We start from the raw sequence: 22843 nt of genomic DNA, 5'->3' as shown, positions 1-22843 counted from the left end.
GACTATCTATTACTGCAGATAATAATGTGATGAGGTCATGCTGGCATCCGTCCTACCGGTTCAACTGATGTGTGGATGTTAATGACATAAATAACAATGGGAAATGTGCTCACGCTGATATGTGTGGTGCTGATACAACAGAATGAAAGCACGCCAGAAGTAGGAGTGATATGGAGGCCGACATATTTATTTCCTTTTAAACAATGTAGATTGCCTGGCTGTCCTGTTGATCCTCTGCCTCTAATACTTTCAGCCATAGACCCTGAACAAGCAGGGGCGTAGCAATAGGGGTTGCAGAGGTAGCGACCGCATCGGGGCCCTTGGGCCAGAGGGGCCCCAAAGAGCCCTTCCTCAACTACAGTATTAGCTCTCTATTGGTCCTGTGCTCATAATAATCACTTCTATAGATACTTTGATTAGGGTTAATCATTAACAAACTGTTTCCCATCCCCTACTTGCACCTCTGACACTGTAGTTGTCATTGGCAGGTTTTGGTGCACTGTATCAATTGTTATGTATAGAGTGCTTGGGGGGCCCCATTGCAAAATTTGCATCGGGGCCCACAGCTCCTTAGCTACGCCACTGTGAACAAGCATGCAGCAGATCAGGTGTTTATGTTTGAAGTCTGAATAATTTGCCACATGCTTGTTTCAGGTGTGTGATTCGGATACTGCAGGACAGCCTGGCAACTGGTATTGTTTGAAAGAAAATAAATATGCCAGCTTCCATTCCTCTCAGTTTAATGGTCCTTTAAAGTAACTCCGAGCATCTCTCATTGGCATGCCTATAATAAAGCCAGACTACTTCCAACAAAGTCGTGCTATGACCCCTCTGGAGGAGCCTCTTGCAATGGCCATGCGTGTCACTTCCTCTCCCTGCTTCATTCAGTGATGAACTTCTCTAACAGAGAAGACAGGGGTGACCAGGAAGTTATAACATTGCCAAGATGGCAGCCGCGATTTTTAAATTGAAATCGAACGAAAACTATTTGGTGTAGAAGGGCGATTCAGGGATCAAATGAAAGAGGAGAGCACAAGCTACAGAATGGTATGCATCTTTAAAGAGAACCAGAGACGTTCAAGAGAAATATTTTATACATACCTGAGGCTTCCTCCAGCCCCATAAGCCTGGATCGCTCCCACGCCGCCGTCCTCCGTTTCCTCTGTCCGCCGGTACCGGGTCCCATACTCCCGGCCAGTCGAGGCAAGTGCAGTGCGTCATTGCCGGCGGACGTGGCCAATTTTCCGCATCACAGGGGCTCCCGACATAGCCTTACGCATGCACCTCCATACTGCGCAGGCGTATGGATATGGAGGGAGCCCCCTGTGATGCGGAAAATTGGTAGAGTCCGCCGGAAGTGACATGACCCGGTACCGGTGATAGAGGAAGCGGAGGACGGCGGCGTGGGAGCGATCCAGGCTTTTGGGGCTGGAAGAAGCCCCAGTTATGTATAGTAGCCTTTCCTATTTTTTACTGTCCTTCCTCTCTGGTTCCCTTTAAGTACTTTGCAGTACTGGTCGGAGTCTTAAAGGCATACCCATGAGAGGTGCTCTGAGTCCCTTTAAAGGGTTCCCAAGCACACAGAAATATGGAGGCTGCCACCTTTATTTTCTTTTAGGCAGCCTTCACACTCATCAGTGCAATTTTCGGATGCTTTTTTCCATATTTGTGATTCTGTGCTTAGAGATTTTTCGGTTATGAATCTTCTTTTGTTTGTGCACGTTTTTTAATGCAAATTTTGAAAATGCTATTCATTGAGCATACCAGTGAAGTTAATGTACATAAAACTGTATGTGGCTGGATAGAGTAATGGTTAAAGGACACCTGGGGTGAGAATAAATTAATGAAATAGACTGTATATATCCTCCTTCTTCTGAAAATGACTTTTCAAGATATTCCACAGTTTTATTTTATATTTAAATCTACTTTTTAAGTTTTTACTGTTTTATTGTTTTTGCTCAATGACACATTCATTGAAGTATGCCAGAGCTAATCTATGAACTTTTGAGCCTTTTTATCTCTTTCCTGCTCTCAGAAGCCATTTACTGACAGGAAAGTGTTTAATAAGTGGAATTTCTTATCAGTGAGGGTCACACTGTAGTCTGACCCAGTCCTGACTCGGACAGGAACTGCCACTTGCATACCTGATGTTAACTCTTTCAAGCAGAGAAAGAAAAAAAGGAACACCGGATAGTTATTTGTGTGCTAGGCACTGTACATACACGTCTATCTCATCATGTCACATGTCACCTCAGGAATCCTTTAAAGAATATTTGCTCTTCCTGTTCAGTAAGCCAGCACCCATTCAGTGAGGAGTCCTTGAGCTAACACTGCTACTGCCTTCTGAACGCGCCCTAGCGGCTGTAGCTCGAGGGCTTTGAGTCCGCCAAGAGAAAAGCGCAATATACATGTTATTGGTCTTGTATGTAACTAACTTAAAGTTTGTAATTCCCATTGGTTTGTCATGAGGGACAGGCACAGTGTCAGAAGTGTAAGCAGCGAGAGGGGGGCCCCTTTGCTAATGGCTACCACTATTCAAAGCACATAAAGAGGTGATCGTTATCAGCAAAGCACAAATGAAGAGCTAATACAGAAGGTGGATGACTCTGAACCATGGGGGCCCAGTATAGTCACAACCTCAGCATTCCCTATTGCCATGTCACTGTTAAAGGATACCCGAAGTGACATGTGACATGATGAGATAGACATGTGTATGTACAGTGCCTAGCACACAAATAACTATGCTGTGTTCCTTTTTTTCCTTTCACTGCCTGAAAGAGTTAAATATCAGGTATGTAAGTGGCTGACTCAGTCCTGACTCAGACAGGAAGTGACTACAGTGTGACCCTCACTGATAACAAATTCCGCCTTTTTTATCTCTTTCTCGCTCTCAGAAGCCATTTTCTGCTAGGAAAGGGTTTTATAGTTGGAATTTCGTATCAGTGAGGGTCACACTGCAGTCACTTCCTGTCTGAGTCAGGATTGAGTCAGCCACTTACATACCTGATATTTAACTCTTTCAGGCAGAGAAAGGAGAAAAAAGGAACACAGCATAGTTATATGTGTGCTAGGCACTGTTCACACATGTCTGTCTCATCATGTCACATGTCGGGGAACACAGGTGCTGGTGGCCAGAGCTTCGGAAGACTTTGGATAAAAATGGCTGTGGCGTTCTTGCTGATGGATGGGAGGAGTTTCAGATCTCTAATGATTACGGGAATTGGTAAAAGAAGAAGGGTCCGCTTCAATGTCACATCAGGTTTATTAAGGACTTATCCCAAAACAGCACAAGGAACACTTAGCTGACATGTTTCAAACCTAAAATGGTCCTTAATCATAGCACGTTTCACAGCTTGTACACAAGAACTTATACGTTTCCTTCTGTCCTGTACAAGAGTTCGGGTCCCCTTTAATAATCACAGCCATTTCAGGCTGTTTTGCACTTCATCAGTGTAAAGAATGATCTGGCTCTAGTATGCTAGGGCTTGTCAGAATGGTGCTATTGCGTACCCAGTTACGTTATGGCGGACCATGGCACCATACCAACCCATAGCCTGCACAGATGAGGCCAAAACCACCTGACCCAGCCATCTGCAAGTTCAATTTCATGTTTCTATCAAATGTTATGAAGTCAATCAAACTAGAAGAAACCCTCACACTACTACCACATGCATCAAATACCATGCAGAGCATTACAATAACAAGAGTGTTTTAGTCTCAACACTCATTCCTGGAATCTATCCATTAAAAGCTAATCTGCTGAATGAGAAAACTGGGTTTTGTACAGTCCAGACAGAGGCAAAAGCTCAAAAATGAAATGCTTATCTGATCTTCACTGATAACTGGCTTATGCTGCAAAATTCAAAATAATTTTGCCAAGAATACTTCAATGTCAAGAGCTGGTTCACACTGGAGCGCTTCTGGGGAGCTTTTAAGTGCTCATCGGCGGCAATCAGAAAAACGCTGTGAGCAATGCAGAGTTGGATCAACTACAAAGCAACTTAGGCAGTTGCCTAGGGCCCGGAGAGAGTCTATGGGCCTGGTGGACGCTAGCCCAACACCAAATCTTACTAAAAAAGCCAGGTGGTCAGCAGCGGTGGGCAAAAACTGCTATCTTGGGACACAAAGCCATGATCTCTGCTTCATGACATGCCTCTTTGTCCCCACACCGATGCTCTCTGCCCCCCCCCCCCCCCCCAGCGGCGCTATAGTTCCCCGAGATTAGCAACAATATTTGTCGATATTTCGGAAGTAAACACAGGGGAGAGGGATTCTCTGCTCAAAAACGCCCACCAGGGGCGTTCCTGCGGGGTTTCCAGAGCTGCCATTGGGTAGCTCTCTCCCTGGCCACGCCCCCGACATACACCCCCCGCCTCCCTGAATGCTGGGGATGAGAGAATTAATCTCTCATTCTAGTGTCCTGACCCAGAGGTCACAAAAGTGAAAGTGGGCCATTGCCACAGGAGCGGCAGGGAGCAGCAGTTTTGGAGGATACCTAATCCGCTGAGCCAGGTAGCCTATTCTTTCCATTTCATGAGCCTACCTCTGGCTCTCTTTAATCCTTTTCTGGACTAATGTATCCCTATGAGATCATTCTCACTGCAGCGCTTGCGATTTGCATAAATCACAAATGTGCCGCATGCAGGATCTTGGCAGCAATTGTGCTGTGATTCTTGTTCTCTTTGATCGAGAATCACAAATTGCAGCAAATCGCAAAATTTTGTGCCGCAAAATCGATTTCAATTTGCGCTCCAAATGTGAACCAGCCCTAAGACTCCAGACACCAGTAATTAACGACTAACGAATTTACTAGCGTGTTGTAAGAATTCAATGATTTGCCTTTGTTACAATGCAGAGCATTATGGGAGTGGAGTCCATGGTCAACCAGTGGGTGGTTTCTCATGAATCAGAACTCAGACAGACCCTCTAGCATCTAGCAGATGTATGTAGCTTTATCAGGGCAGGTTCTCTCATGAAGCAAGCTAAAACATTTGCATCAGGCGGCAGAGATTACAGGGGCAGCATGATTGTACTGTGTTTACACTAACAGCAGAGTCAGAGTAGGAGGAGAAGTGAGAGGAGAGTGAGGTGAAGAGCTCTGCGAGGAGTCTGACAGTGAGTGAGGAGGGCGGAGGGCAGAGAGCAGCAGTATTTCATTTGACTTGCACAGCAGAAGGGAGGAGGAGGAACTGCTGTCCTGACTGAGGAGGAATGGAGTGGCTGAGGGTGAGCAGTTTGTCTGTCACAGACTCACAGCCAGCCAGTGTGCTATTGTGTTGAGCTGCAGCATGTCATGTGAGAACATTAAATGAAGTAGAGTAAATTGTCGGGTGCTGGGCGATCATTCCAAATCGGGAATGGGGGGGGGGGGGGGGGGCTTCCTCACAAGTTTGCCTCAGGCAGCAACAAGTCTAGAACCGGCCCTGAGCTTTATACTGAACACAGCAGGCTAAAGGCTTGTACACAGCTTCAGTTTTCATAGACCAATGGTTGGCCATTTTACCACCTACATATAGTATGAGAGTGAACAGATTTTGCATACTATGAATAGATTATGTAGGTAAGCTTTTGTTCAACATGGAGGTGCTAAAATTGGCGAGTGAGTGGCCAAAAAGATATTGAAGGTGTGTACCAGGCTTAAAGAGACACTGAAGCGAAAAAAAAAATATGATATAGTGAATTGGTTGTGTACTATGAATAATTACTAGAAGATTAGCAGCAAAGAAAATATTCTCATATTTTTATTTTCAGGTATATAGTGTTTTTTCTAACATTGCATCATTCTCTAATATGTGCAGATTACACAACATTCAGCATTCAAAATGATTCTTTCAGAGCAGTCTGTGCACCAATGACCTCTCCTCTGGCAGAGAAAAAGAAAACAGTTGAGATAATAAAAGTCAGATAACAGCCCTCTCCAAGACTAGTCGGAGAGTTAATGGCTTGTTTGCATAGAGATAACAAATGGAGTTTCTTAAGGGCTGGTTCAGACGGACGTTTGGAGGCGTCGCGTTCGTTGGCGTTGCGTTTGTGATGCGTTCAGGCTTTCAGCAGCGTTCGCATTGCGTTCGGATGCGGTCGCGTTTTTTCTTCCCCTAGGAGGACATTACCCGTCGCGGTTAACCGCCCCTGGAAGCAACATGTAGCTTCCAGGGGCTCCTTGAACGCCAGTGAAAATCGGGACCCGAACGCCGCGTTTGTGCAAACGCTCGTAAAAGCTTGGTACAAACGCTCCCATTCACTTGAATGGGAGCGTTTAACGCCAAGCCCCGAACGCTGGCAGTAAAAGCTCTGCAAACGTCCGTCTGAACCAGCCCTAACTCTTCCTGTATTGGAAACAATTAGACTGATGTATCTGATCTTAATGTTTTATTTCTTAGCTGTACTACACATACAAATCATTATATCATCATTTTTTTTTTCCGTTTCAGTGTCTCTTTAACCACTTCGCCATATCTGGACGCATATATCCGTCCAGATAGGCAGTGGTGCTGCAGCCGTGTGTTGCGCGCGATCGGGCGCGCGCCCGCGCGCGCCCCCGCTACCTCCCGCTGCCCCCCCGATCAGTGAATGGGAATATAATTCCCATTCACCGATCCAAGTCCCTGGCAGAAATACCGACGCTTTCTCATCAGAGAGCGTGGTATTTCTGCCCCCAGGAAACAACTTCTCTTCATTTTAGTTCCTAGATGCGACATCGTTCGCATCTAGGAACTTTTTGAATGTGGCCATCTTGTGGCCAAATAGTAAACTGCACCCACATACCTGTATTGAATAAAAAATACATTATTTTACATCTAAAATTGGCTATTTACCTCCCAAACTAAAATTACCCAAATACATTTTTGTATTAAAAAAAATAATAAAAAAAATTACAATTAAAAAAAAAAAAACTACATAAATAGTTACCTAAGGGTCTGAACTTTTTAAATATACATGTCAAGAGAGTATCTTATTACATTTTTTAAAATTATAAGCTTGTAAATAGTGATCGACGCAAATTGAAAAAATGCACCTTTATTTCTAAATAAAATATCGGCGCCATAAATTGTGATAGGGACGTAATTTAAATGGTGTAATAAGCGGGACAAATGGGCACATAAAATGCATGGGTTTTAATTACTGTAGCATGTATTAATTTTAAACTATAATGGCTAAAAACTGAGAAATAATGTTTTTTTTCCATTTCTATCTTAATCTTCCTGTTAAAATGTATTTACAGTAAAGTGGCTCTTAGCAAAATGTACTACCTAAAGAAAGCCTAATTAGTGGCGGAAAAAACGAGATATAGATCAATTAATTTTGATAAGTAGCGATAAAGTTATTAGCGAATGAATGGGAGGTGAACATTGCTTGGATGCATAAGATTTTCGAAGCTGTAGGCTGAAGTGGTAGGGCAACCAAAGCGAGAGGGGTATGGAAGCTGCAATATTTATTTTCTTTTCAGCAATACCAGTTGCCTGGCTACCCTGCTGATCCTCTGCCACCAACACTTTAGCCATAGACCCTGAACAAGCATGCAGCAGGTGTTTCTGACATTATTGTCAGATCTGACAAGTTTACCTGCATGCTTGTTTCTGGTGTGACTCAGACACGGCTGCAGCCAAATAGATCACCAGGGCTGCCAGGCAACTGGTATTGTTTAAAAAGAAGGAAATATGGCAGCCTCGGCCAAAACAATCAATAAAGCTCTACCGTTATATAAAACCACCTACCTCAACAGAAAATGTCCTAAGAAATTCAATAAAATATGGGGCATTTGGGAAAGCAGAATCCTAGATCCCACCAACGACAATTTTATAGCTATCGTTGATTAAATTGATATCATGATCTTGGGGGATGGGGTGGGTGTCGGGTTGGGGCAGGCAGACAAATTTTTCCTTTTCTTCCCTTTCTCTTCTCCTCTTCATATGGGCAGAGTATTTGCTACATACGCCTAACTAACGCCCATCTCTATACTTTCACTCCTCAGTGCGAGTTGGTCCTTCCTTCTTAGTGATAAGCACCCTCTTACTGGGCGACAATGATAATATTGTTATAACATATCATTGACATGTTATTTTGCAAACACTAGTGTGATTATACATGATGTTTTAATGTGATTCTCATATATGGATGTACCTAATTTGTACTGTACTTTCTTCTTTTTAAGAAAAATCAATAAAAATCTTACTGTTAAAAAAAAATAAAAAAAATATGGCAGCCTCTCTATCCCTCTCAGTTCAGTTGTCCTTTAAAGAGACTCCGTAACAAAAATTGCATCCTGTTTTTTATCATCCTACAAGTTCCAAAAGCTATTCTAATGTGTTCTGGCTTACTGCAGCACATTCTACTATCACCATCTCTGTAATAAATCAACTTATCTCTCTCTTGTCAGACTTGTCAGCCTGTGTCTGGAAGGCTGCCAGGTTCTTCAGTGTTGTGGTTCTGTGATGCATCTCCCCCCTCCAGGCCCCTCTCTGCACACTGCCTGTGTATTATTTAGATTAGGGCAGCTTCTCTCTTCTCTCTTATCTTTTACAAGCTGGATAAATCCTCCTCTGAGCTGGCTGGGCTTTCACATACTGAGGAATTACATACAGGCAGAGCTGTCTGCACTCTGCAGGAAGAAACAGCCTGACACTTCAGTGGAAGATAGCTGCAGGGGGAAAGAAACACACAAATGATCTCTTGAGATTCAAAAGGAAGGGTGTATACAGCCTGCTTGTGTATGGATGTATTTTCTATGTGTGGACATACTGTACATCAACCTACTTCCTGTTTTGGTGGCCATTTTGTTTGTTTATAAACAAACTTTTTAAAACTGTTTTTAACCACTTTTAATGTGGCGAGGAGCGGCGAAATTGTGACAGAGGGTAATAGGATGTCCCCTAACGCACTGGTATGTTTACTTTTGTGTGATTTTAACAATACAGATTCTCTTTAAGTGCAGCTGTTTTTACAGCTGTTTGGAATCATAAAATGTACACAGATTACCATTTTAAAGGGACCCTTGGGCCGAGAAAAAAAAAATAATTCTGGACTTACCCAGGGCTTCCTCCAGCCACCCATAGCCCACGAGGTCCCCGGGAATCCGGCGTGACCAAGGAAAAGCAGAAGAGAATGCCGGGGGACCTCTTGGGCTATGGGGGGCTGGAGGAAGCCCCCCAGGTAAGTCCAGAATTTTTTTTTTTTTTATTGCTCAAGTACAGTCTCTTTGCTGCATCAGCAGTTATAGCTGTAAATCACTCAGCCTGCTCACTGTATACGATCAGCTGGCGGGGTCGCAGGAATGCGGTGTGGTGGGGCGCAGTGTGTGAACAAGCAGCGCTTAGAGGCAGATTATGAGTAGCGGGAGTGGTCCTGTCTGGTAATTAACGGTTTAACCTTTTAGTAGGTGAAAAGACGGCCACGCCCGACGGATGTGACTGAATCCAGGGGGGTTTATCCAGAGGAATCATACATGACAAGACAATGCAGCCGTGACACTTTCACATGTGAACACGTACAGCAGAATGCCAGAAATGTATAAAGCCCCACCAGTGCTCCCGCCTACGCCACTGGCTAGGGTAAGGAAGGCCCGGATGGATGAAAATAAATAAATAGCAGGGATAAATGGCTTTTTAGAAAGCTGGATTCTACAAGCATGGGCGAGGAGGACCCCCAGGGAGGGTCCAGCATATGATCTGGAGGTCGGGCGGTCTTGGCCACACACCCTTGCACAGGATTCTGGTTAAAGGGAGGGATCTTAACATGTGTTGGTAAAGTTAAAGCGGACATGAACTCAGAACTTCCTTTCTGCTTTAAAAGATAAGCAATAGCAGAATAACCTTTAAATAAAAACATTTATTTGTTACTGCTGATACAAATCCTGCAATAAATCTGCAGTGTTTCTTTTTATATTTATGATTTTGTTTAACGCTGTTCCCGGACGTCGGTAAACATCGCCTCATGGGTACGAAGCTTTAGATTGTAAGCCTTTGGCAGGGTCCTCCCTTCCCTAGTGTATTCTACATGATTGTGTGCTCCTTTCCTATGACCACCTCATACTTGTATTACTGGGCCTACCTACCCTGCATAAAGTCACATGATCATGTATTTTGCACTGTTTGCCTTGTATAGCTTTGCCCTATGTTGTATAACCTTGTTACGTTAAAGCGGAACTTGCGTTAAAGCGGTCCCGTGTCGGTCCTCCACGATCCTCCATACCCCCCGCAGCCAGCTAGCTTCGTTACTGCCGGCGTGGCGACTGCACCTGCACTCCCCGGCCACACGTATCTTTCTTTGCGTTCTCAACCGCGATAGTGTTCGGTGCTATTAGCGCAGGACGCTATTGCGGGCTGGAACCCGAACAAAGATACGTGTGGCTTGGGGAGCACAGGTGCAGTTGCTGTCGACTTACAAGACGATGGTATGACCAGGGCCGGCCCTAGACTTTTTGCCGCCTGAGGCAAATTTTGAAAAAATTATTGCTGCCACATCCCCCCCCCCCCCCCCCCCCCCGTGGGGTGGGCCTCCGCCGCCGAGCTGGAGGGGTAGCGGGCAGGACGGGGGTATTGGGCCTAGAGGCGGGGAGGGGCTGGGTCCCCCCGATCTGCGCTCCCCTCCAGCCTTAAATAGATCAGAAGCAGTCGCTACTCGTAAGAGGCACGGGCGCGGAGGACTCACCTCTTCCTCGCTCGATCCAGCGTGCGCTCCACTGACGTCACTTCCTGCAACGCCGTGACCGTCCACTTACAATACAGTGGGCGGCGTTGCAGGAAGTGACGTCAGTGGAGCGCACGCTGGATCGAGCGAGGAAGAGGTGAGTCCTCCCCGCCCGTGCCTCTTACGAGTAGCGGCTGCTTCTGATCTATTTAAGGCTGGAGGGGAGCGCAGATCGGGGGACCCAGGCGAGGGAGGGGGGGGGGTTCGACCCCCCTCCCCGCCGCTAGGCCCAATACCCCCGTCCTGCCCGCTACCCCTCCAGCTCGGCGGCCGGCTCCCCACACCCACCGACGGGCGGATGCCGCCCCTAGAAATGTGCCGCCTGAGGCAAAAGTTTCACCCCGCCTCATGAGCGGGCCGGCCCTGGGTATGACAGTAGCGAAACTAGTTGGTGTCGGGAGAATGGAGTATCGTGGAGGACTGGCGCGGGACAGGAAGGCTGCAAGGGGCTGGCAGAAGCCCCAGGTAAGTGAATCACTTTCACTTTTTTTTCACTTTCAGTTCTGCTTTAAGTCTATCATCCTTTGCATCACTGTATGTATATATTGTCCAGCGCTGCATATGTTGGCGCTTCATAAATACAATAAAAATAATAATAAACTCTTTTTCACTAATGTAACACATAAGGTATGTGTATGCAGTGTGCACAGTATGCACAGTATGATTAAAAGGAACTATAGCAAAGACTATAGTATTAAAAGCCTTTTTTCCTTTCTTTTTTTACAGGATATCTATGGTAGTAAGTAGTACATAGCAAGGAAATGAACAGCGCTACTTAAAAACAGGCAGGTGCCTACCTGCAAAAGAGTGCAAGCCCCACTTGTGGGGTCGAATACACACCGAGCATACACATGACCTGTCTACCACTGGAGGAGGATGTTAGTTTCCTGTAACAGCTTGCATGCAACCTATAAAGTACTCGTCCCTCCCACTGCGAAGAAGTCGATCCTCCATGGGAGGGGCCTAACACTAACTAAATCCTAACCTATGTATATGCATAGCCTGGGTGCGGCTAATCAAATAAAATTGAAAATTGCGCAAAAGGTGGATCAGCGCAACACCAGGCCGCCTCCGAATGGCCTCCAATCAGAGGTGCGCTGAGCCCCCCCAGAAACTACAAACACACCTTGAACCCAAACAGAAGCTCTGCATATACACCAAAAGCACGGCTGTTAAGTGGGAGCAGCTGACGTTTTTGGTCAGCTGCTCCCACTTAACAGCCATGATTTTGGTGTATATGCAGAGCTTCTGATTGGGTTCAAGGTGCGTTTGTAGTTTCTGGGGGGGCTCAGCGCACCTATGGTTGTAAGTACCCAACTCAATGGGAACAATGTTCTCGTTTGTTAAAAAGCATACCTGTCCTCGCTGGAGGACTGATCTCATAAGCATGGGTACTGAACAAGTCGATCTAGGTTTGTTTCCATTCGACCCTGCTTGGGTTAGTGGCGGATGGTAGACTTCCTACATAATAGTTTATTGGAAAATCTCCTGCCTACACTTTTATTTTTAATCTCCCGGTTAGTTCTAAGATATTTTAGTTGGAATTAACATTCTCAATCCTGGGGCTTTTTCTTTGGCCTTCTACCAAATAGTATGAAAATTATGGTTGGTAATGAATGTTACTATGTTGTACGTATTATTATATGACTGATTTAGCTTGAAGTACATCTAATGTCTTAGAAAGTTGCTGTTAATGTATTGCCTGCAACTGCAGTTTTGTTGTAAGCTGTTTATACCTCTTGACAAAAACCTTCAATAAAAATGATTGAAACAAAAAGGAACTATAGCAGTTCCGACCACTGTCTCACTGTTTGATTCATCACACCTCTGAATTCCCGGCCAGAGCATGCTCTTTTCCTTGATGAGCGAGTGATGTAAATGCCCATTTCCCTTTTTCTCTTAACACCGTAGTACCAACTGTCCTTTTTTTCTACTGTCCCAGACACTCCACATACTGTCTTCTACTGCTACCCTGCATACTGTCTGCTACTGGTACCCTGCTAATCTGCATACTGTCTACTACTGCTACCCTGCTAATCTCCATACTGTCTGCTACTGCTTCCCTGCATACTGTCTGCTACTGCTACCCTGCTAATCTGCATACTGTCTACTACTGCTACCCTGCTAATCTGCATACTGTCTGCTACTGCTACCCTGCTAATCTGCATATTGTCTGCTATTGCTATCCTGCTAATCTGCATACTGTCTGCTACTGCTACGGTGCTACCCTGCTAATCTGCATAATGTCTGCTACTGCTACCCTGCTAATCTGCATACTGTCTGCTACTGCTATCCTGCTAATCTGCATACTGTCTGCTACTGCTACGGTGCTACCCTGCTAATCTGCATACTGTCTGCTACTGCTACCCTGCTAATCTGAATGCTGTCTGACACAGTAGTATGTGAAATGGCAGAGTACCAGTACAAGATCCTAGGTTCCCATACACTTATAGATTTTCAGCAGATCTGACCATCAGATAGATTTCTGTCAGATGCCTGTCAGGTCGAATCTGACAGGAATCTATCTGATGTGTGCCACACACTAGGAACAAACTTCCCATAGATTTCAGTCTGAAATGTATTGGAAATCGATCTAAATGCATTATTGGGCCATTAGAACCAATGCAATTCTCTAGGCTATCGATCTGCTGCTGGCAGATTTTCCATCCAGTCAGATAGATCAAATCGATCAAAATCAGCCGCAAAACAATCGATTGGCTGATTCAATACATTTTTCCGATCGATCAAAATCGATCAATCGATAGATCGATCAATGGCTGAAATCAGCCAGTGGGCCCCTTTAGACAGCATCAGCAGGAGGCAGTATGTGAAATTGTTGAATAACAGTTGCATTCATTGCAGGCATAGAAAAAGTAGCAAGTAGCATGTGAAGTAGAGAAGTTAACAGTAGCAGACAGTATGCAGCATACCAGGTAGTAAGTTGAGGAACAGAGTATAATAGAAGATGGTATACAAAGTAGCAGAAAGTATGTGAAGTAGCATAGTAACAGCAGCAGAAAGTACACTGACCTAAAGGATTATTAGGAACACCTGTTCAATTTCTCATTAATGCCATTATCTAATCAACCAATCACATGCCAGTTGCTTCAATGAATTTAGGGGTGTGGTCCTGGTCAAGACAATCTCCTGAACTCCAAACTGAATGTCAGAATGGGAAAGAAAGGTGATTTAAGCAATTTTGAGTGTGGCATGGTTGTTGGTGCCAGACGGGCCGGTCTGAGTATTTCACAATCAGTTACTGGGATTTTCACTCACAACCATTTCTAGGGTTTACAAAGAATGGTGTGTAGAGGGAAAAACATCCAGTATGTGGCAGTCCTGTGGGCGAAAATGCCTTGTTGATGCTAGGGGTCAGAGGAGAATGGGCCGACTGAATTAAGCTGATAGAAGAACAACATTGACTGAAATAACCACTCGTTACAACCGAGGTATGCAGCAAAGCATTTGTGAAGCCACAACACACACAACCTTGAGGCGGGTGGGCTACAACAGCAGAAGACCCCACCGGGTACCACTCATCTCCACTACAAATAGGAAAAAGAGGCTACAATTTGCACAAGCTCACCAAAATTGGACACTTAAGACTGGAAAAATGTTGCCTGGTCTGATGAGTCTCGATAGAGTCAGAATTTGTCATAAACAGAATGAGAACATGGATCCATCATGCCTTGTTACCACTGTGGGTGGTGGTGGTTGCTGGTGGTGGTGGTGGTGTAATGGTGTGGGGGATGTTTTCTTGGCACACTTTAGGCCCCTTAGTGCCAATTGGGCATCATTTAAATGCCACGGGCTACCTGAGCATTGGTTCTGACCATGTCCATCCCTTCATGACCAGCATGTACCCATCCTCTGATGGCTACTTCCAGCAGGTTAATGCACCATGTCACAAAGCTCGAATCATTTCAAATTGGTTTCTTGAACATGACAATGAGTTCACTGTACTAAAATGGCCCCCACAGTCACCAGATCTCAACCCTATAGAGCATCTTTGGGATGTGATGGAACGGGAGCTTCGTGCCCTGGATGTGCAAATCTCCATCAACTGCAAGATGCTATCCTATCAATATGGGCCAACATTTCTAAAGAATGCTTTCAGCACCTTGTTGAATCAATGCCACATAGAATCAAGGCAGTTCTGAAGGCGAAAGGGGGTCAAACACCGTATTAGTATGGTGTTTCTAAAAATCCTTTAGGTGAGTGTATATGCACAGACACAGTATAACAGACGGTATGTGGAGTGGCATTAAAAGATGGTATGTGTGTTATATCATGTCCTTTGAAAAATTGAGAGCTAGACTAACAGATAGTATAAAAATATTTTATAAAATTTGGACTCCACTTTCCAATTACATACTAGGTCCTGAGGTCAACACACAAATTAGACGTTACTAACCTGGGTTGATTTTACTGCATTACAAATGAATGAGTTGAAGTACATTTTGGCTCCGTGTCACCACAGCCCAGCACCCCCTGGCCCCCTCTCTCTTTCCTTCTATTCTCTCACTTCTCATATTCTTACTCTATTATACTAATGCATAAATGAGTCCAGTATCATCTATAACCTGTTTGTTTGTTTGTTATGGTCTAAAAATGCGCTTGGGAGTGGTCTTACACCCCCTTAAAGAGACTCTGAAGCGAGAATAAAACTCGCTTTTTACCGTATATTCAGCAGGGGCATGTTTGCCCCTGCTAAAACGCCACTATCCCGTGGCAGAAAGGGGGTCCTTTACCCCCCAAATCCCCCCCCTGCAAAATCCACAACCAACTTGGTTGTAGATGTTGCTGCTCATGGAGGCAGAGCTATGAGCTGCAGCTCTGCCTCCATGCGCGTCTATCAGCGGCTGATCTCCGCCTCTCCCCCGCCCCTCTCAGTGAAGGAAGACAGAGAGGCGGGGGAGAGGCGGCGATCAGCGCTGATAGACGCGCTGAGAGGCAGGGCTGCGGCTGTTAGCCCTGCCTCAAGCAGGAAGCGCTCCCTGCACAGCACGGAGGGGATTTGGGGGGTTAAGGACCCCCGTTCTGACGCGGGATAGCAGTGTTTTCCTGCTGAATATAAGGAAAAAGCGAGTTTTATTCTCGCTTCAGACTCTCGTTAAAGAGGAGCTGTCAGCCATACTATCTCAGGAAAAAAAACAAATATATACAAGTAGATAAATACTTGCTCTACTTACATAACATATGTATTGCACTGTCCACATTATGGTTCCTGTGAATATTATAAAGGAAATGTAGAGAATCCTATTCTAGACAGTTTCCATATTTACTGTGGCTATTTTGAAGCCACCCTGATGTAATAGTCGCCCTTAGTCTCCTCTGCCTGATTTGCCCGCCCTTCACTACAGAGAGTGCATTGTTTCAGCCTGAGAACATTTGGCCAATCAGAGAGGAACAGAGGTGTGGGAGGGGAAAACAGGGGGGAAAGAGGCTTTAGCCAATCAGACTGCATTAGTTAAGTCTGAGGGGAAGTAGAGGATGCAAAAAAGACAACCCAGCATGCCCTGCAACTTCTCTTTTGTGTACCAAATTTTCTGTGTACCAAATAAGAGTCATGTAAACTGGGGAATGATAATTTATCAACAAGAAAAGTAATAGTGATTTTAACTTTTGGATTGCCTGATTAGCATCCTTATTACTTGTTTACCAGATACAAATAAAGAATTGATTTTTTTATGTTATGCCCGACAGTTACGCTTTGACCCTGTAAACCAGGGGTCAGGAACCTTTTTGGTTGAGAGAGCCATAAACGCCACATATTTTAAAATAAGAAGTTTTAAATCAGGATGATACCATTTATTGGCTAACTACAAATGAATAAGAATAAACAAGCTTTCGGCCTTGCAGCCTTCGTCAGGTTTACATCCTGTTAGTTTGCAAGCTGGTGGTACAGACAGCTTATATACATGCAACATCAAAAGGGAAAACAGATATTTTTTTCAAGCATTAATACGTCATTAAGATGCCTTAATACAAACAGAGCATATTTTAAAATGTAATTCCATGAAAGCCATACAAAATTTTTCAAATTAGGACAGTGCGCATGCGCAGCAGAGTGCTCATGTCTCTTTTGTTATGGCGATGTGTATACAGTTGATCCACCGGGCAGTGGAAGTATCAGACACGTCTTCTCTTGGATTTCAGCAACATCAGCAATTTCCCAGAGAGCAAGACAGGAGAAATACCGACTAACAGCTTTTACAATTAGCTAGCTGACTTGGGGGTTGATTCACTTTGTAGGACGAGATCCCCGTACTTTGGCCCAATAGGTTGCCTGTCATGAGACAGGCAGCCTAATGGGCCAATCAAAGTGCAGGTATCTCATCCTACAAAGTCACTGGACCCGACAGGGTCCAGAGTGGGACATTTGGAGCAGATGTTCGTTTTGGGATAGTGCGAGTAAGTTAGTAGTGCATGCTACAGCAGTAGCGTGCCTACTTTGAAAATGTTACTTGCACTGCCACACTAAGCTGCGCTGCTTGAGCAGTGTAGCTTAGTGAATCAACCCTTACTGATTTGTATGTGAGCCAGATGTAGCCATCAAAAGAGCCACATCTGGCTCCCGAGACATAGGTTCCCTACCCCTGCTGTAAACTATGCGTATTCAGTTCATAATCAAGTTCTATTTTCGCTGGAAAATGGTTCCCATAGGCTTTCAGTAACATTCCAGAGAGGATATCCCTACCCAAACCACGTGTGGTCTAGTAAATGGGTAGTTGATGTTCTCGTGAGCTACATTCTCTGCCCCTTATTTCTCTTAACCACTCCCATAAGACGCAATAGTTGATTAGAGCGTTACGCTATAATAAATATTCTAGTAATCCTATTGCTCTATTTGTTGCATATATATTATTATATATGTATATGGAGTATTTGGTTAGAGTATGTCTTATATCTGCTTGAGTTCTGTGCAACCTTGTGCATTTATGTTTTATGACTCCTTGTCTGTACTATTTCTCGAAAAATTAATAAAAATTATTGAACATAAAAAAGATGGTATGTGGAATGGCAGTAACAGACAGTATGTGGACCGGCAGTAACAGATGGTATGTGGAATGGCAGTAACAGGCGGTATGTGGACCGGCAGTAACAGATGGTATGTGCAGTGGCATTAAAAGATGGTGTATGAAGTAGCAGTAACACACAGTATGTGGAGTGGCAGTAATAGACGGTATGTGGACTGGCCGTAACAGAAAGTATGTGGACTGGGCGTAATAGACGGTATGTGGAGTAGCAGTAACAGGTGGCATATGGAGTAGCAGTAACAGATGGCATGTGGAGTAGCAGTATGATGAGAGTAACAGAGCAATAAGCTTCAGCAGAAAGTATGTGTAGAAGAGTAAAAGTAGCAGACCATAAGCAGAATAGCAGAGTTACAGTTTCCGATAGCATTTGGAATAGCAGAGTATTAGCAGCAGCATATAGTATATGGAGTAGTAGAGAAACTGCAGCAGACAGTTTGTGAAGTAGCAGAGTAACAGCAGCAGGCACTATAATCTGTAGCCAAGAACAGTAGCAGGCAGTATTTGGAATATCAGCATAATGACAACAGGCAGTATGAAGAGTAACACTAACAGGCAGAATGCTGAGTAAAAAAGTAAGTAGAGTAGCTCACAGCATGCAGAGTAACAGTAGCCTGCAGAGTAAAAACAGCAGACAGTATGAAGAGTAACAAAAGTAAGCAGTATGTGAACTAGTAGAGTAACAAAAGCAAGCAGTATGTGATCTAGCGGAGTAACAAAAGCAAGCAGTATGTGAACTAGCAGAGTAACAAAAGCAAGCAGTATGTGAACTAGTAGAGTAACAAAAGCAAGCAGTATGTGAACTAGCAGAGTAACAAAAGCAAGCAGTATGTGAACTAGCAGAGTAACAAAAGCAAGCAGTATGTGAACTAGCAGAGTAACAAAAGCAAGCAGTATGTGAACTAGCAGAGTAACAAAAGCAAGCAGTATGTGAACTAGCAGAGTAACAAAAGCAAGCAGTATGTGAACTAGCAGAGTAACAAAAGCAAGCAGTATGTGAACTAGCAGCGTAACAAAAGCAAGCAGTATGTGAACTAGCAGAGTAACAAAAGCAAGCAGTATGTGAACTAGCAGAGTAACAAAAGCAAGCAGTATGTGAACTAGCAGCGTAACAAAAGCAAGCAGTATGTGAACTAGCAGAGTAACAAAAGCAAGCAGTATGTGATCTAGCAGAGTAACAAAAACAAGCAGTATGTGAACTAGCAGAGTAACACAAGCAAGCAGTATGTGATCTAGCAGAGTAACAAAAACAAGCAGTATGTGAACTAGCAGAGTAACACAAGCAAGCAGTATGTGAACTAGTAGAGTAACAAAAGCAAGCAGTATGTGATCTAGCAGAGAAACAAAAACAAGCAGTATGTGAACTAGCAGAGTAACAAAAGCAAGCAGTATGTGAACTAGCAGAGTAACAAAAGCAAGCAGTATGTGAACTAGCAGCGTAACAAAAGCAAGCAGTATGTGAACTAGCAGAGTAACAAAAGCAAGCAGTATGTGATCTAGCAGAGTAACAAAAGCAAGCAGTATGTGAACTAGCAGCGTAACAAAAGCAAGCAGTATGTGAACTAGCAGAGTAACAAAAGCAAGCAGTATGTGATCTAGCAGAGAAACAAAAACAAGCAGAATGTGAACTAGCAGAGTAACAATAGCAAGCAGTATGTGAACTAGTCGAGTAACAGCAGGGCGGCCAGGCAACTGGTATTGCTTAATAGAAAATAAATATCGCAGCCTCCATATCCCTCTCACTTAAGTTGTCCTTTAAGAAGTCACTCTTTGTAGATTGGAGAGGAGTGGGGGGATTACACCCCTCCACCATGCGTGGACTAGAATAAACACTGGTAGTATGTACAGAGGCCCCAATATAAGAGTAAAATAAGCTACAATCTGTTTAAAAAGGGAGGTAGAGGTGGACTTACCTCCACAATCAGTAGACAAGAACCTGTTGATTGTGGTCAACAATTCACTTTATTATTATTTTTTTCAAATACTTTATTGAAGCCAACAGTTGTACAGGAAATAGTTCAGCACATACTGTAATACCGATATATAACAATCACAGCTTCACTTTATTAAATACTCCACAATGCCAAGTGAATTATTGGCCAAAATCAACAGGTTCTTTCAGGTTATTTTACTCTTATATTGCGCCTCTGTACATACTACCAGTGTTCAACTATAGCAGGCAGTAAGCAGAGCAACAGCAGCACGCAGTATGCTTACTAGCAGAGGGCCGTTGGGAGTATGTGAACTAGCAGAGTAACAATAGCAGGAAGTGTGTGGACCAGCTGAGTAACAGCAGCAGGCAGTGTCTGTGTGTACAAGAAGAGTAACAGCATCTGGTCTAGCAGAGTAACAGAAGTTGGGAGTATGCAGACTAGTAGAGTACCAGCACCTGAGAATATGCGGACTAGCAGAGTAACAGCAGCTGGTAGTATGCGGACTAGCGAGTAACAACAGCTAGGAGTATGCAGAGTAACTGCAGCTGGGAGTATGCAGACTAGCTGAGTACCAGAAGCTGGGAGTATGCAGAGTAACAACAGCTGGGAGTATGCGGACTATCAGAGTACCAGCAGCTGGGCCTATGCAGAGTGCCAGCAGCAGGCAGTGTGTGCACTATCAGAGTAACAACAGCTGGGAGTATGTGGACTATCAGAGTACCAGCAGCTGGGAGTATACAGAGTAACAGAGTACTAGCAGCAGGCAGTGTGTGGACTAGGAGAGTAACAACAGTTGGGAGTATGCAGAATAACAGAGAACCAACAGTATGCAGACTAGCATAGTACCAGCAGCTGGGAATATGCAGACTAGCAAAGTACCAGAGTACCAGCAGCTGGGAGTGTGCAGACTACCAGAGTACCAGCCGTTGGGAATATGCGGACTAGCAGAGTACCAGCACCTGGGAGTATACAGAGTAGCAGAAGATGGGAGTATGCAGAATAGCAGAGTACTAACAGCAGGCAGTGTGTGGACTAGCAGAGTAACACCAGTTGGGAGTATGCAGAATAATAGAGAACCATCAGCTGGGAGTATACAGACTAGCAGAGTACCAGCACCTGGGAATATGCGGACTAGCAGAGTAACAGCAGTTAGGAGTAAGCAGAGTAACAGCAGCTGGGAGTATGCAGAGTAGCAGAGTAACAACAGCTTGGAGTATGCGGACCACCAGAGTACCAGCAGCTGTTAATATGCAGAGTAGCAGAGTAACAGCAGCAGGCAGTGTGTGGACTGGCAGAGTAGCAGCAGCTGGGTGTATGCAGACTAGCAGAGTAACAGCAGAGTAACAGCAGCTGGGAGTATGCAGACTAGCAGAGTAACAGCAGCTGGGAGTATGCAGAGTAGCAGAGTAACAACAGCTCAGAGTATGCGGACCACCAGAGTACCAGCAGCTGTTAATATGCGGACTAGCAGAGTAACAGCAGCAGGCAGTGTGTGGACTGGCAGAGTAGCAGCAGCTGGGTGTATGTGGACTGGCAGAGTAGCAGCAGCTGGGTGTATGTGGACTAGCAGTTGGGAGTATGCAGAGTAACAGCAGCTGAGAGTATGAAGAGTAGCAGAATAACAGCAGCAGGTAATGTGTGAGCTAACAGAGTAACAGCAGCTGGGAGTATGCGGACAAGCAGAGTAACAGCAGCAGGCAGTGTGTGGACTAGCGGATTAACAGCAGAGTATGGAAATATGCAACTAGGAGCATGCTGAGTACAGCCATGATACACAACACTTATCAGTTTATACAAGCTGAAGTTATTAAGAAGCTAAGTATGTGCTACTAATGTTATCCAGTACAGCTGCCAACCCCTATGACACACTAGAGTTGCTGTCATGTGTCACATTCAGCACATGCATCAGATAACAGTCGCTGGTGTGGTATGGCCCTGTGAGTAGCAGGCAGTATATGGAGGACAGGTTACTGTCACATGTTACATTGTGCTGTATAGAAAGGAAAGAGGAATGGAAATTGCACACACGTACCTGAAACTCCTTTGTCAGGGGATCTTCGCCCCCCTGGCCTCTGGCACTCTCCACTCTGTCAAGGAAGCGCCTCAGGTTCTCCCCCACTTGACTCATGGTGACCCGCTGCCCACAGCCCAGAGTCCACCTGGGTCACCAGCCTACAGAGGGAAACAGGAGCAGAATGAGGAAGTTTCCACAGAGGGAATCTCACAAGTCAGCCACACCTCTAGTCACTGTCCCACACCCCTCTCCTGTCAGGCCGGCACAACCAGAGCAACACCTAAGCTGCAGGTATTGTGGGGAGACCTGACAGGGGAGGAGAGAGAGGGAGGGGAATGTGTGTGTGAGTGAGTGAGAGAGGGAGAGAAATGTGATAATCTAAAGCAGTAAAGGTGCTTATTAAAGGGAACCCGAGCTGAGAGGGATATGTAGGCTTCCATATTTATTTCCTTGTAAACAATGCCACTTGCCTGGCAGCCCTGTTGATCCTCTGGTGTATACTTAGGTGTATGATGAGTTCATAGAAGATTTTATTTTTTGTCACAAGTTAGCGGAAATTGATTTGTATTGTTTTTTTTTCACAAAGTGTCATTTTCCGCTAACTTGTGATGAAAAAAAAATCTTCTATGAACTCACCATACTCCTAACAGAATACCTTGGGGTGTCTTCTTTCTAAAATGGGGTCACTTGTAGGGTTCCTATACTGCCCTGGCATTTTAGGGGCCCTAAGGCCCCGTTCACACTTGCGGTTGTTTGCCAAACGGACCGGATGACCTGACCGGATCCGGACCGGATCCGGATCGGAACCGTACGGTTCTGATCCGGATCCGATCCGGATCCGGTCAGGTTGCATCAGGTGTTCATCAGGATGCGATCCGGATCCGTTTGGCAAAAGTAACGTAAAAAACAAAAAAAATGTTGGGGTCTGGGAGGTCAGCAGAAGGGGGACCTGTGGAATCAGGCCCTCTGCTGTTTAGCACTCACCTCCACCTGCGACATGCTGCCAACATCTCCGGATCCGGATCCAGCTGTGCTGCTCCACTCCAAAATGCTTGCCCATGTGTCCCCATCCAATATCGCCGCAACAATCCGCATAGGAAGTGGGGTAGAACATCCGGATTTCTCAGCCAGTGTGTTGTGCGCTCTCCGGTTCCCATTGGTTTGTATTGGCC

General features: G+C 44.9%; 1 protein-coding gene across 3 annotated transcripts in view; it reads right to left on the bottom strand.

Annotated features, from left to right (window-relative positions):
* PTPN18 (protein tyrosine phosphatase non-receptor type 18) overlaps window positions 1–22843 on the bottom strand; it is a 220565-nt gene that overhangs the window by 138416 nt on the left and 59306 nt on the right. For 2 of the 3 annotated variants that reach the window (XM_068248793.1, XM_068248794.1), the window contains exon 2: window positions 21690–21829. In XM_068248793.1, coding sequence (XP_068104894.1) covers window positions 21690–21785 — 96 coding nt within the window. In that variant the 5' untranslated portion in view covers window positions 21786–21829. Of the gene's footprint in view, window positions 1–21689; window positions 21878–22843 lie in introns of those variants that run through there. The other variant, XM_068248792.1, reaches the window with a different exon arrangement.

The sequence above is a fragment of the Hyperolius riggenbachi genome, chromosome 8, assembly GCF_040937935.1.
Source record: "Hyperolius riggenbachi isolate aHypRig1 chromosome 8, aHypRig1.pri, whole genome shotgun sequence".
Taxonomy (NCBI): domain Eukaryota; kingdom Metazoa; phylum Chordata; class Amphibia; order Anura; family Hyperoliidae; genus Hyperolius; species Hyperolius riggenbachi.
This window is presented reverse-complemented; position numbering and strand designations above follow the sequence as displayed.